The sequence below is a fragment of the Saccostrea echinata genome, unplaced genomic scaffold (assembly GCF_033153115.1).
Source record: "Saccostrea echinata isolate AGI-Se365-2 ecotype Australia unplaced genomic scaffold, CSIRO_AGI_Sech_v1 ptg000030l, whole genome shotgun sequence".
In the NCBI taxonomy this organism is placed as follows: Eukaryota; Metazoa; Mollusca; class Bivalvia; order Ostreida; family Ostreidae; genus Saccostrea; species Saccostrea echinata.
In genome coordinates, this window is record NW_026889779.1 from 34,216,774 (window position 1) to 34,230,548 (window position 13,775).

General features: G+C 32.4%; 1 protein-coding gene and 1 long non-coding RNA gene across 2 annotated transcripts; one reads left to right on the forward strand and one right to left on the reverse strand.

The window, feature by feature from the left end:
* Positions 1-8,093: 8,093 nt before the first annotated feature.
* LOC133196758 (uncharacterized) lies at positions 8,094-11,155 on the forward strand. The gene is made up of 3 exons (XR_009722406.1): positions 8,094-8,252; positions 8,401-8,600; positions 10,851-11,155. It is a non-coding gene; the product is annotated as an uncharacterized LOC133196758 (long non-coding RNA).
* A 386-nt stretch (positions 11,156-11,541) lies between these two features.
* Positions 11,542-13,468, reverse strand: LOC133197066 (uncharacterized). Its single transcript, XM_061332906.1, has 2 exons — positions 12,736-13,468; positions 11,542-11,958 (listed from the first exon to the last, which is right to left on the reverse strand). Exons 1-2 carry the CDS (start codon positions 13,466-13,468, stop codon positions 11,546-11,548), a joined length of 1,146 nt encoding a protein of 381 aa, XP_061188890.1. The 3' UTR covers positions 11,542-11,545.
* Positions 13,469-13,775: the final 307 nt, after the last annotated feature.

A 13,775-nucleotide genomic window follows, 5' to 3' on the forward strand; every position in this document is an offset into this window, starting at 1 on the left:
ATCAATTTGGAAATTCTCGATCTATTTTTGGTCCAGTATAGAAACAAATGTCTCGTGCAGAAGAACATGACGTCGTATAATTTCTGTAATAGATTCACAATTTGTATTGATTTTGTATAATTTAAGAGTTATAGACAAACAATCATGTTAAATTTTGGTCAGAGATCGACAGCTTTTAAGTTATTTAGTTTAGTGATCACGTTGTTCCTGAAGTCTATTTACGGTCATATTTTGATTACTTTGTTAGCTATCCCTTTAGGAAGAAATTATTTCTTTCTAATCTACAATGAATTCAGATACATTTTCACCTTGTATGCCACATAGATATGTGTATTTATTTTTGGATTGCGATCATTCTTTTATGTAGATGCAATTCAGGGAAAGAACATTGTGCGGTATAAACATAGTTTTAATTCTATAAAAACCAAATCTTAAAATTCTCTAGACGTGTACTCAATTGTATTTATTGTATAAAAACTCTGAATCCACAAGACTAATAATAAGATTATAGCTTGGAAGTAGATTATCTTGTTATTCTTGTTTCTGTGACGTCACAAACTATTTAGATTTTCCTTTATTTTTCAAGGAAAAGGACGACATGGACAATATTCGTTCAATTTTGAGTATAGAATTAACTGAGCGCGAGCTCGCCTCAGCACAATATCTACATATTTTATAGATATTTTAATTCTACACATTATATCAAAAGATCGAGTTGTTCAATCACTTTTAATCCAAATTTCGACGTAAAAAACACTTACCTCCTCAAAATCATTGAAATTTTGAATTTACGTCATCTTCTTGACGTCATTTGTTACGTATGCCCTCATGACTGATGAAAATTGATAAATCTTTAAAGTTTGCGGATATCGCTCTGGTTTACAACAGAATTACAGATTTCTCAATGAAAATTTAATAATTTTGGGGGGAAGGGATATTGGTGATTACAGAAGAGTATTGTCTTAAACGACTTTCCAGCATTCTATTTGAAAACCTTTTTAAAATATTGTTAGATTTGAATAAACTAATTATTTTCATGATCTTTCAATAGCATTGTTTTGACACATAAGCGTAACTTCGAATGGATACAGTGTTGTTGTGACAAAAATGGATACAACACAATTACTTTTAAAATCAGAAGTAAAATAAGATTTCATGATTACTTGATATGCCTAATTAAAGAAATATCATTGCCAGAAATGATGGCATTTGAGCAAGCCGAAATGTGAAAAAGTTCTTTCTGAAAATACCCCAAATCGCACGGTTTTCTTACTACTCTTTCCAAGGAGTAGTACATATGACGTCACAGACCATGGCACGCTTTTCTCTTCTAAAATATTCAATTTTCACATATGTAACGCGAATTAAATCGGCACTCATTTATTATTTTAATTTTTTCCCCACATTGTAAAACTTATCAGAAGGAATGGATTCGTGAAAAAAACTGATTTTTTTTTGTGATAAGAGTCCTATAATTTGACAATCAGCTTCATATTTGTTATACTGAAACTTTTTTGTAATCTAGTTTTACAAAGTAGTGTTATTGGTCTTTATTAGAATGCTTTAATCAATTTTCCACGTCTGCAATGTATTGTGTCTTTCTATTAAAGGATGACTGCACTTAAGGACATGCGGGATTTGCGACAAAATAAACTTCCAAAACAAGCATTTTTCTTTTCATTGCAAGAATGGTCAACATCCAGTCTACAACTTTATGTAATTACGTTTAATAAAAGTGTGTATTTACGAAGTTCGAATCTGTTTTCAAAGGTAGGGGTCATCACAATTTCTTGAATCTCCGTTCGATAACTTTTTTACTGACTTTATACATAGTTAGCGCATGTTTGTCTATTGTTCTACGTTTAACAGTAGTTGTATATTTGCATAAATAATAATGTGTCAAAAGGAGATTAATAGACAAACATGCGCTCATGGTTAAAAAGAGAAAAAACTGCTTCTTCTTACATTCGCTCTCTGTGTTGTAACCAAGGATTGTGACATGTTGAATATTATAATTCACCACGTGATTTCTTACCTCAGGTAACTTTGTGAATACTAAATTCCGTCACGTGACTTGTAAGGAAGCATGTTTTGTGCTAACTAGGACATTGTATTCGAACAATTTAAGTCATCTGGCATTGATATAAAATCTGCTTTAATTACATTGACGTGCTCTTATTGTTAATTTCGTTTTGAAACCTTTGTGCCATACAGAATGGAGAGGGAGATTGGGAAGAGTGATCACGTTCGCTTTTCCAAACATGACATTGTTATTCATATAGTCTAATTTTAGAGCCATTCATACAATGTAAGCTCCACCTCTCATGCATATCTAATGTTCAATCAAGGGCAGGTAAGTGTAAATTCACTATATTTGGAAAGCAGTGAGGACAAAAAACATTGAATCATTTTATTGTATCACAGTCTGAAATCATTTTAAGATTTAAATGTGATTCCAAATTCACAGTATTCTTTCATAAACATACAAAAGTGAGATAAGGTTTAGATATAAAAGCAATAGAAGCAACCGAAAAAGACCCAAAAACAGGCGTTAAGTGCAGTCATCCTTTTTGAACAAATACATATATAGCTTATCATAAAATATGTATTTAGAAAGAATAAAAATTTTAAGTTGTCCTATTTATCATAAAGATTGGTTTTGTTTCACCATCACGGCATGTCTCTAGAAAAAGAAACAAAAATAAATTGATGTTTCAGACCCAGTATTGTATTATCTGTAATTTTTTTTTTTTTCAGATCGATTACTGTTCGTTGTTTTTACTTTTTTCATTATTTGTACAAAGGAACAAAATAGAATTTACAAAACAATTTTCTGTATGTCTTATCACAAGCTATGTATATTTTCGAGTGACATTTTATTGAAAAGGCAATATAAAATAGCTTCATAATAGCTTCATTAATAAATATTTGGGAATGACTGCAAAAAATGCTAAGAAAACGAACAGAAATTAAGGTAAAAAGTTCAATTAAACAATTCAAATTGTGAGAAGTGCAAACACAGACTTCTGAAAACATCAGAGGTGAGATCAAGTACCACAGTGTGTAAATATGTATGTTTAATTTAGCTTATTTTGGAAAAAAAAATTTGATTTCAAAATTAAAAAAAAAAAAAGAGATTCTAAATATCCACATTTGACTACATGTAACACATCTTCTCGAACATGTAAACCGTACTGCTGAGGAATGACCTATCTTCGCTGTTGTTAATATTTCCCTTCAGTTGGTAGAAGATTGACTGCTTCCTGCTTAGTATTATTGTTTAGAAGGATGTTCATGAAGTTTTAGAATTTATAAGTAGTTTAAGCATAGTAACTCAAATTCAATTTGCTGTTGGTTCCTTGAAAATATTTCAAATTTTTTATAGAATCTCATTTGTTTTAAAACACATTTACTTTAAATCGTGGTTATAAGAGACTTGATTTTTATTGCTTATCTTTACTTCAAACAATAAATGACATGACAATTTTTTAATTTTATACAGGAAATATAAGCACTGAATATAAAGGTTAAAGCAAAATAATTCAGCTGGTTTGCTAAATATCAAGAAGAACATAACATGAAATATAGGCTTTTTTAGCAAATACTGAAATCATTCAAAAGATTTCTTTATTGAATTTTGTTCTGCTTATTTACAACTGCACAATGAAAGTTGCAATTTAATTCTATTTTATTCTATTCTAAATTTCGTATTCATTTTACCTTTTCTGTATAATTGTAAATCCCCATGTTTGCCTTTTTGTAAATTTCACCCTTGTTGAGCCTTTTGTGACTCCTCCTTTAAGTAAGGAAATGGAGGAGACGCGGCGAAGACGGAAAAACTCGCCATCACAATTTAACGTAGGTCGCGGGTTTGCTGACGTCGTTAAAATTGGGTACGCAATTTATATGATTTGGGCGACTTTCTTGTGCACATTTGATTATGACGTCACAATGAAAAAGAAATCTGCGATGATTTTTGTTTTATTAAATTCTTCAGTATATCATTATTTAGCTATAACTTTTCTTGGAATTGGTAGTTTAGTGTTATATTATTTAAGCAACAACTTATCACAAATAATGAAGGCTTTTTACGATTTGTATAGTCGATACAATACTTGGATATAACTTTTGTTGGAATTGGTAATTTAGTGAAGAGGGCTTACTACGATTCGAATGATCGACACTGGAAGTATTATAAAACGTTTAATTATATTTGTTATCAATCGAATCTTCTCGGGCCTTTCCTGCAAGCTTGTAAAAACAAGTGGTTGTTTTTCGGCTTGTCGGAAAGGCCCGAGAAATTGCGATTGATTTGTTTTCACTTGGTATCGCGAAATGATATGGACACAAGGTTCAACTGACTTCTTTTCCTATGATCGTATTTGAATTAACAGTTTGATTTATTAATAAAGAAGCCATTATTTAAAAAAATCGAAAATACACCTGATACATCAAAAGATTAACTTTATTTTTAAAAAGGATATTTTTAAAATATTTAGATCTACAAGTTTATCATGAATTAAATACTGCTAAGGTACGATGAAACATAAGACAATTTGTTAGCGACACTGACCTCCTGTTAGGATTTGATTCTGAAGGAGAGGGGGTGGCAAATTTTACCGAGACAGATTGTTTATTTTCATGTCGGTGAAGGACAGATTATTTACTTAAAAAAAAAACAAGGACAGATTATCTATTTCTTCTTCAGTGAAAAAAGTCTGACAAGCAGCAAAAAAAAGAGAGGAAAACAGAACTAGCCATGGGCAGTTTATTCATTTTTCTTGCCCAGTCGCTGACAGATAATTATTTCCAAAATCTGTAAGCCCCCCCCCCCCCGAATGAAATGATAGTCCCCTAAGCAACAGCAATGGTGTTACCTACAGATTTTATTTGCTACTTTGCTTTCCATGTCCAACAAGTAGAATCAATGTTCTAAAAAAAAACCGGCTGTTGATTACGTCAGATAAAATTAATTTTTAAATTTTCGTCCCATTTACCCCATTTACCCCTCTGAAAATGTGGTGTGTAAAAATAAATATTTTGTTTAAATATATAATACTGAAAATATATTGTATTTAGCCGGGGCGATATTTGGCAGAAATTCGTTGATTTGAGCGCCTCGCTGAATGGTCTAAATAAAAACATTTTATATACTTGAATTACTTGAATTAGAGGATATCGTTTTTCGCCAGCACGCTGGAAAAGAAAAATACATGTAGCCAAATGTAAGGATACGTCTAATCTACGAAAAAAAAAGCAAATGAAAAGAAAAGAAATGGTAAGAAAACATCACATAAAGAAAGTAAATTGGGAGAAACTAAAGGATTGATTCATTTAATTGTTGTTTCACGTCCCTTGCGAGAATTTTCACTAATATAAGACGTACAAAAACCCTAATCCGAAGAGAAACATGTCTAGTAATCATTTCATTGTTATTGAATTATTATGATACGATTCACGGGTCACTTGAAAGCAGATAGAAGTGAATTTCTTTTTCATAAAAATTATTTAATCTTATTTTTCTGCACTGAAAACCGGATAGATATTCACGACGTCAAGCATGACGTCGCGATATTTTATGACGTTGTAAAAATGTTACATTTTGCGATATAAAAGCAATTATCCACATTTAAATTACGCGAAAACTAACTCGAAGACATATTAATTTTTTCACACTGATTTATTTCAAATCAATTCTTTGTTAAAATATCAAAGGGGAAAAAATTTCGTCTGCACCATTTAAAAGTTACTGACATTTTTTGAAACAAAATCTTGCCTCAAAACGAGCCGAAAACGACGTTTTTCTTATATAATTCAATAGAATAACGCCGAAAATGTCATAACAACAATGGCGTGTTTGGGATTAAATTACATAAAAACGATGCAGACGAATTTTATAAAATTTTCAGAGAATATAAAACGAAGGTAGAGGACTCATATAACTAATTTTCATGGTATGTTTTCGGACACTTTTAAATGGCCTGCAAACCCGCGACCTACGTTAATTTGATTTGTCATCTTATAACATGTATTAACTTATTTGATTCACAAACTTAATATTTTATAACTTTATTATTCTTCGTTTTTAGCATAATATTAATTTACTTATGTTTTGTAAAGGATGGCAGTCTTGAAAAATAATTTTCCGATCACGAAACATTGCCGTAATCAGCTGGTAATCGGAGCTGTACATATTCTACATGTTTCGAATAAAAAACGAAAATATCTCAAAAGCCTTATACCTTAGAACTAATTAATGTTACTACAGTAATTAAAAAGCATGCTAAGGATTCATTTTTTAAGCATTTTTCGTAATTAAGCTGCATTTGTAGTTGATAACTCCGTAAATAGTGTGCATATTCTCATCTCTCTATCACTGACAGGCCCGTAGGAAGCAATTTCATTTTTTTTTTTGGGGGGGGGGGGGGGGGCACAGCCATACATTTTCAGTTGAGAGGGCACTATCAACTACCAAAAATTTCTTGACAAGCAAAAAAAAAAAAAAAAAAAGGTCATCAGACGTTTTTATTGAGGGGGCACAGGCATATAGTATCTATGTTTTTTATAGTAATCTATATATCGGCAAAATTATTGGGGGGGCACGCCCCCCCCCGTGCCCCCCCCCCCCGGTTCCTACAGCCATGACTGAATTGTTGCCTATGACGTCAGAGCTGTACATGTATTTCGCCGAAATCCGACTGAAATATGCATATTGCCGTATTTGAATTTCAACTCTCAATATTTCTTAAAATATGCTTTCAACAACGTTTATTTTATTCAGTATATTAACAAACAAGGTTGTAGATGTTATTTTTCAATTTAAAATTACGATTTTTGAAAGATCATGCGATAAGTCCCTTAAAGATGCCACTTATTTTTTAATTTTCAAATGCTGAGTAACAGGCATATACATGTATTGGGAGACTGTTTTATTGAATACATGTAAATGTTATACAATGTATTGAAACAACAAAAGATATCTCGATATTGATTTGTTTTTTTTTTATTTGATTTAATTTGATTTTTGTATTAAATGTAATTTATGACACAACATTGTTTTGGACTAATAATGTCTTGTGTTGAATGGGCTGAAGTTAATTGAAGTCAGAGGAGAGTACGATCCATACTAGAAATTTTCAAATTAGTGCTATGTTTTGGCACAGGCAGGCCCGTAAGAACCGGGATTGGGTTACGGGGGGGGGGGGGTGCTTCCTACTGTACGGGCCTGACAGATATAAAAAAAAAAGAATTTAAAAAACAATGAGCCATCCATGTAAAACATAGCTAAAGACAGGAAAATGATCCATCTCAATGGTTTCTCAATGTGCTGTTCAAAGTTTCATTGAAACTTAAGAGGGCTGGGTGGTTGTGGCCATTTTCGGACTGTATTGATCTCCTTCAGAAGAAGAGCTCCATATAAAGATATACAAAAATGATAAAATTTTAAAACTAAAATGTATGAAATTTTTGTTTGCCAAATGATAGTTGACAGCTTAAGATATCATATCTAAAAAATTAAGTTATATCTGATGGTTAATTTGTTGACCCCCAGCCTCCTTAATAACATACGATAAATAGAAAATGGACAAATCGGTTTTACATGTAAAGAAGGGCTGAAAATCAGTTCATGCCTCAGGAATATATCTATTCAATTTCAGCTTGATTGCTAAAACAAAAAAATGTACTATAGATAACTATACTATGAAGATATACTCTATAGTTAACTGCATAACTGCTAAAATATTCTATCTCTGAAATCAGAGCTGTGTGGTATGATTTAAAAATGCATATTTTTGTGATATATATATAAATATGAAAATCTTTTACTTTTATCATAATTGTAAGAATTTGTATTATGTCTTAATTTAATTTTGTGTTCCGATCATCTAAAATGTATACATATTTTGTTGTGAGATACATAGCAGTGTCATTGCATTACAATGTTATATGCCTGTTCATAAAATATACTAATATTGCAAAGTGATTGCATAGAGATTTCCTTCCGGCAAGTTGTACAGCCATGGGCTCTGAGTCCGCTTTACAACACAGGATGATGACTGACTTTCACTTAAGTAGATAAGCTGTAGATAACAACAAATAAATATAAGGAAAACAAATGGAAACGGAAGGACCTGATGTAAAGATGCATTTCTGACAATACATATGCTTCCTTAAAAGATTGAGAATTCTAATTTGGAAATATTTCAATTTATGGCCTGATAGTTATGGAAATACCTGGTTGTGAATTAATGGTAACTCTCTCTCTCTCTCTCTCTCTCTCTCTCTCTCTCTCTCTCTCTCTCTCTCTCTCTCTCTGTGTGTGTGTGGGGGGGGGGGAGGGTTATTTACTTATTATTGGTATTGGCCATCTCTGCATTATCATATCTTTGTTTACAACAGTGTCCGGACTGGTAATGTTGCAGTGCTTTGTGCTATCGCTAGCTGTGATTCAGGTGACAGGACATCTTACAGCAGCTGACCTCTGCGACACTAACAACTCTACTTATGTTAATGGCTGTACAATGCCTCTTGACCTTGACATTTGGTACACGGACCATTTTGAGAACGCCTGTAAAATCCACGACATCTGCTATTTTTGTGTAAGATATTACATATTTATTCAATTTAATAGTTTCACAAGATCTTAATTTTCTTGGTCAGTGTTAGAATTTATAAAGGTCGTTTGAGAGGTCTACTTAGTCTGCAAGTACAAGCTGCAAAATTACAATATTCTGTGGACCTATTTCATCTCTACTTGATACATAGCATTTGAGGATCAAGCCGTGAGATTAAGTTCCCGTTATTTGCACTCATTTGTACTGAAAGAAAAATAGGGTCTTCTGAATCCTAATGTCTACACATAATTTAATAACATTTAAGCAGATATATATGGCATGTCAAACGTTGCAATATTCGATCTTTTCCATTTGTATTGTATAACTTTCCATTTGTATTGTATAATTTTTATTTGTATTGTATAATTTTTCATTTGTATTGTATAATTTTTCATTTGTATTGTATAATTTTCAATTTGTATTATATAATTTTTATTTGTATTCTATAATTTTCCATTTGGATTTTATAATTTTCCATTTGGATTGTATAATGTTTATTTGTATTCTATATTTTCCATTTGTGTTGTAAAAAAAATCATTTGTATTGTATAATTTTTCATTTGTATTCTATATTTTCCATTTGCATTGTATAATTTCTTATTTGTATTGTATAATTTCTTATTTGTATGCGATAATTTTTCATTTGTATTGTATCCGAGGATTGTTTATTTATTTCGTTACGAAGGATGTCATTGGTCATAAAATTTAGTCTGTATAAAGGTCTCAGGTGCCCATCACAAACTTAGTCTGGTACCCTTCCCACAATTCCGATCGCGCACTCTCTACAAACACAAACTCGGCTCCTCTATTTCCGGTGCATGCTAAGGGACGACCATTTGATTCTCGGGGGGTGTCGAATCCGATTATTTATTTTCATTCTCTCGCAGGAGAGAATATTTATTTCCAATATGACCAGAGACAAGGAGAAAAACAAAAAGAAGAAAATCCGCCCAAACCCGAAATCTCAGTTTTTTGGGGGTTGGGGTAGTTACCACCACTCATGGTCAATTTATTTATTTTCTCAGTCAGCATTCCTAAGGACAGATTATTTATTTGCCATCTACCAGCGCTCCCTTTTTAGAATCCAATGACCGTCTAACATGCACGCAAATACATATGCCGCCGAAATATGGCTGAAATATTGCCGACTCGGCGTTAAACAATAATCAATCAATCAAGCAAGCAAATACATATGAGCCCAGTTTGCTTTGAGCATCCGGAACATCTTCAACCCGATACAGGCTGAAACTTGACCAATGAAATCCTTCGTAACGAAACAAATAAACAGTCCGCGGATACAATACAAATGAAAAATTATCGCATACAAATAAGAAAATTTACAATACAAATAAGAAATTATACAATGCAAATGGAAAATTATACAATACAAATAAAAATTATACAATACAAATGAAAATTATAGAATACAAATAGAAAATTATAGAATACAAATAAAAATTATACAATACAAATGAAAAATTATACAATACAAATAGAAAATTATACAATACAAATAAAAATTATACAATGCAAATGGAAAATTATACAATGCAAATGCAAAAGATCGAATATTGCAACGTTTGACATGCCATAGATATACTTCGAACATTTCATTTAGAATTCCCTCCTTAATGATCTTCACTCAAGGTCGTATCTCAAAGGTCAAATTCACTAACGAAATAGTGAACTGTACGGCGGTCAAGGATCGAATCCTTCTTTGGAAAGAACGAAAACTTAAGCATATAATTGCGTAAAGGAGTATCAAAGAATGAGTTATTGAAAAATGTAAAAGTTCCGATTGATATGCAAACGCGTGCTTGATGTGAAGATACTTCTAAAATGACATTTGTATATCGAGACGTAAAGCAAAACAGACTTAAATTTGAACTAGCCATATAATTATATAAAAAAAAGCAGACTTCCTGACCTGCAAAGTCAGACTTTCAATTTGAAACAAGGGGGATAACTTTCAAGAAGTTTAAAACGTATAAACACGGAAGTGAATATCTTTTCGCACATGCATGTTAATAAATGTCATCTTTTGCATGAATATTGTAAAAATTTCTTCTTGAAAGGAATGAAATTTGGCAAAAACCATTTATATAATGGGGAAAAAGCAGATTGAAAAGACCTTTACCTTTTAATTTCCGATTTACAAAAAAGAGAAGATAGAGGTACATATGATAAACAGTTGTATGATTTCGAAAGTTAATCATTTGTTTGTATCCTCTATAGGGCTATGACTTCAACAAATCTCGCCACGATTGTGATTCTCGTTTCCTTGAAGATATGAACGCGGCGTGTTGGGAGCGAATGACATATTTGGAATTGCCTCTTTGTTTACTTTTTTCTTCTTCTTTCTACATTATTGTGAGGGTTATATCAGAGAGTTACTTCGTAGATAATCCGTCACCTTATTGTTCTGTGTCATGGGTTAAACACTGTATGGACTGATTAAAGAATATCAGCATCATTATGTGAGTTGATTATCAAGCTATGTCAAGGTTATAAAGCAATAAAATAAAATTCTTTGTCTTGAAGTTGCATTACTTGTTCCTAAAATATGATAAATTTGGTAATAAGATATCAAAGTCATTGATTTGTCCTTGATAACCAAACTATTGAATATTATCTCGTAAAATGCAATTTGTACTCGTCTTTTCTTTTCGAAAATATATTTTCCATAGTAAATAACATCGATTGTATTTCTTATATTTCTCATTTCCCCTAACGCAAGTCTTCTAAGACGAAACAAAAACTTTGGATAAATAAGTTCTGTTGTACAAAAAATGGACAATTATAATCTGTTTGTTATCTACCAATATTTATTCAGAAAAAAAAAAATTAAGCTGCAAGAGACATAACCAATCTACAAATAATAGCTGCAAGCTTTATGAGAGTAACCTCTCATGTACAACTTACTAGGAAAGTTATGTACTGACAGTGAAAAACTTAACACCTTGTTTTGTCTCAAATTTTGTTGGCATTATGTCAAAAAGTGAACATTTTCTGATATCACTTCCTGTTGACGTGAAAGCAAATGACACACATCCATACACGCGCAGACACAGTCGGGCACACGTTTTCAGATCAGCAGTGTTAACTTTGCTAATATTGGCAGTTACCGGAACTGGTGCTATATTATGATCGTACAAACGGAAGTATACGTTATCTTTCTTGCTGTTTTTCCAATGAAATCGTGTTCGAACCTGTTCCCACTTCCGCTCGTTTACAAGGTGGGTCATCGTCAGCGGTTGATTTGGTGACGGTATAGTTGATGTGGATTCAGGTGGATCTGTTTTACACCGAGTTCCTGTCGCCTTCTCTTCAGGACCAAAATATACTACAAACATACAATCATTTTGAGCATTAACCCCCCAAAAAAATCAAAAACATACACCTCAACAATGTTTTGAAAAGAAATAGTTTTATATGAGTGTGAGTATTTACTTTTTACATATATATGAATTCAGTTTTATTGAATTACTTCAGAAAAAGCCACTGTTATTTTCTTTTTGCTCAATTTTTAATTTTTCTCAATCTATATAAATTGTATGTTTTAATGCAAATACATTTGTTGTCCAAACATTGAGACAATCATACATTTAAGATAGTTGATTTTAAAAATGCTCTTCAAAAGAAGCAGACCAAAAATTTGCAAAGGCTAAAGAACTGAGTCACCTTTCCCCCTCTAAACGGACATAATTGTTACCTGTGACGTTCGTCTGTTGGATGAGTTAATGATGGTTATACAAGGAAATAAGTACTAGATTAGAATAAAATATACAAATCGTAAAGATCTAGACAGATTCCAATTATTGTTTATTGACTACTAGTATTCCCTTTATATGGAAAGTAAAACATTGGCTTTGTATATCATATTAACTTGGACAGTCATTGCATAACTCTAGAGAAGAGTTGTCTGTTGTAACTTTTTCTTACGGGAGATAATGCTAATAAAAGAAAAAAATTCAATTTCGACGCTTTCATATCCTGTCATCGGTTATTCAGTAAAATTTTCTTTGAATAACAGTTAGAAAGGTAATTGACGAGTAATATATAAAAAATCTTGATTTTTAATTTTACTTTTAATTAATTTCAATCAATTAAGCATTGTTACCTTGCGATCCCAGATTCCACTCATCCGGAAGACAGAAATTAGAAACAGATTTGACATCAACCGGTTTCACGTTTTCTGTAAATATCTGGAGACAGGACACAACACCCTTAAACTGCTGGTCTCCATCAGAGTCTGGTGGTTCTGTGTTTCCAATCCGGAGGTGCCCAGAAGCTGGAAGTGAAATTTCGTCTTGGAATTCGTCATCTTCGTCCACTACTTTCCGGTCATTGGCGTAAACAGTAATTCGTCCTGTTTTATACGAACGCTGGATAAAAATGTGAGTCCAACTATCTGCTGGTGCTAAATTATCAGCCACAACAATGCCTGCTGGGATATCGTATTCATCCCGGAAGGAAATCACTGCAAAACCATCATAAGGGTCGAAAACAATTCTTATTTTCTCTGCCGATTCCGATTTGTATTGGAGAAGGGTTCCTTTGGGTTTACCGTCGGGTTTGACGTACATAGAAATTCCAAGATCCCGGAATGAATTTGGTTCATCTAACACAACCGATAGATGAGGATTTGAAGGATCTCCTATCCCTATAGCTTGATATGGAATACTCTTGACATTCTCACCGAATTTGAAACATTGATTGCCATTGCTCACCAGACTTGGTCCATTTGAAAGAACCTCTAGCAAACCAGATTTGTCTCCCAGTGGCCATACGTACAGGGGTTTTGAGACTTTGCCGGCAATGATTCCTGAATTTATTATAAAAATGGAATACATAAGATATTATGCCATTAATTTTACCAGCATTCTTCATTATATGAAATATATCAAGCTTATTAGACTGCATTTACGGATATCTGTGAACTGACAAAGGATTAAAATTGCAAATTACTATTGTGAAAACTGATATTAGATCTTTATTTCATGTCCAGATAAGAGGGGAATACATTGTTTATGCCAATCTTTTGATATTGTTGTCATTTTTATACCCACACTTTCTAAAGAAGCGTATATTGTTGCAACCCTGGTCCGTTCGTCTGTCACACTTTCTTCTTCCTCAAACTCCTCTTTTATTTTAAGCAGT

Excerpts from the sequence above, each read along its gene's own strand:
- LOC133197066 (XM_061332906.1), bottom strand. The coding sequence starts at position 13,468 with ATGTATTCCATTTTTATAATAAATTCAGGAATCATTGCCGGCAAAGTC. Across the intron at positions 11,959-12,735 it reads GTGGAATCTGGGATCGCAAG|TATATTTTGGTCCTGAAGAG; the intron begins GTAACAATGCTT and ends GTATGTTTGTAG.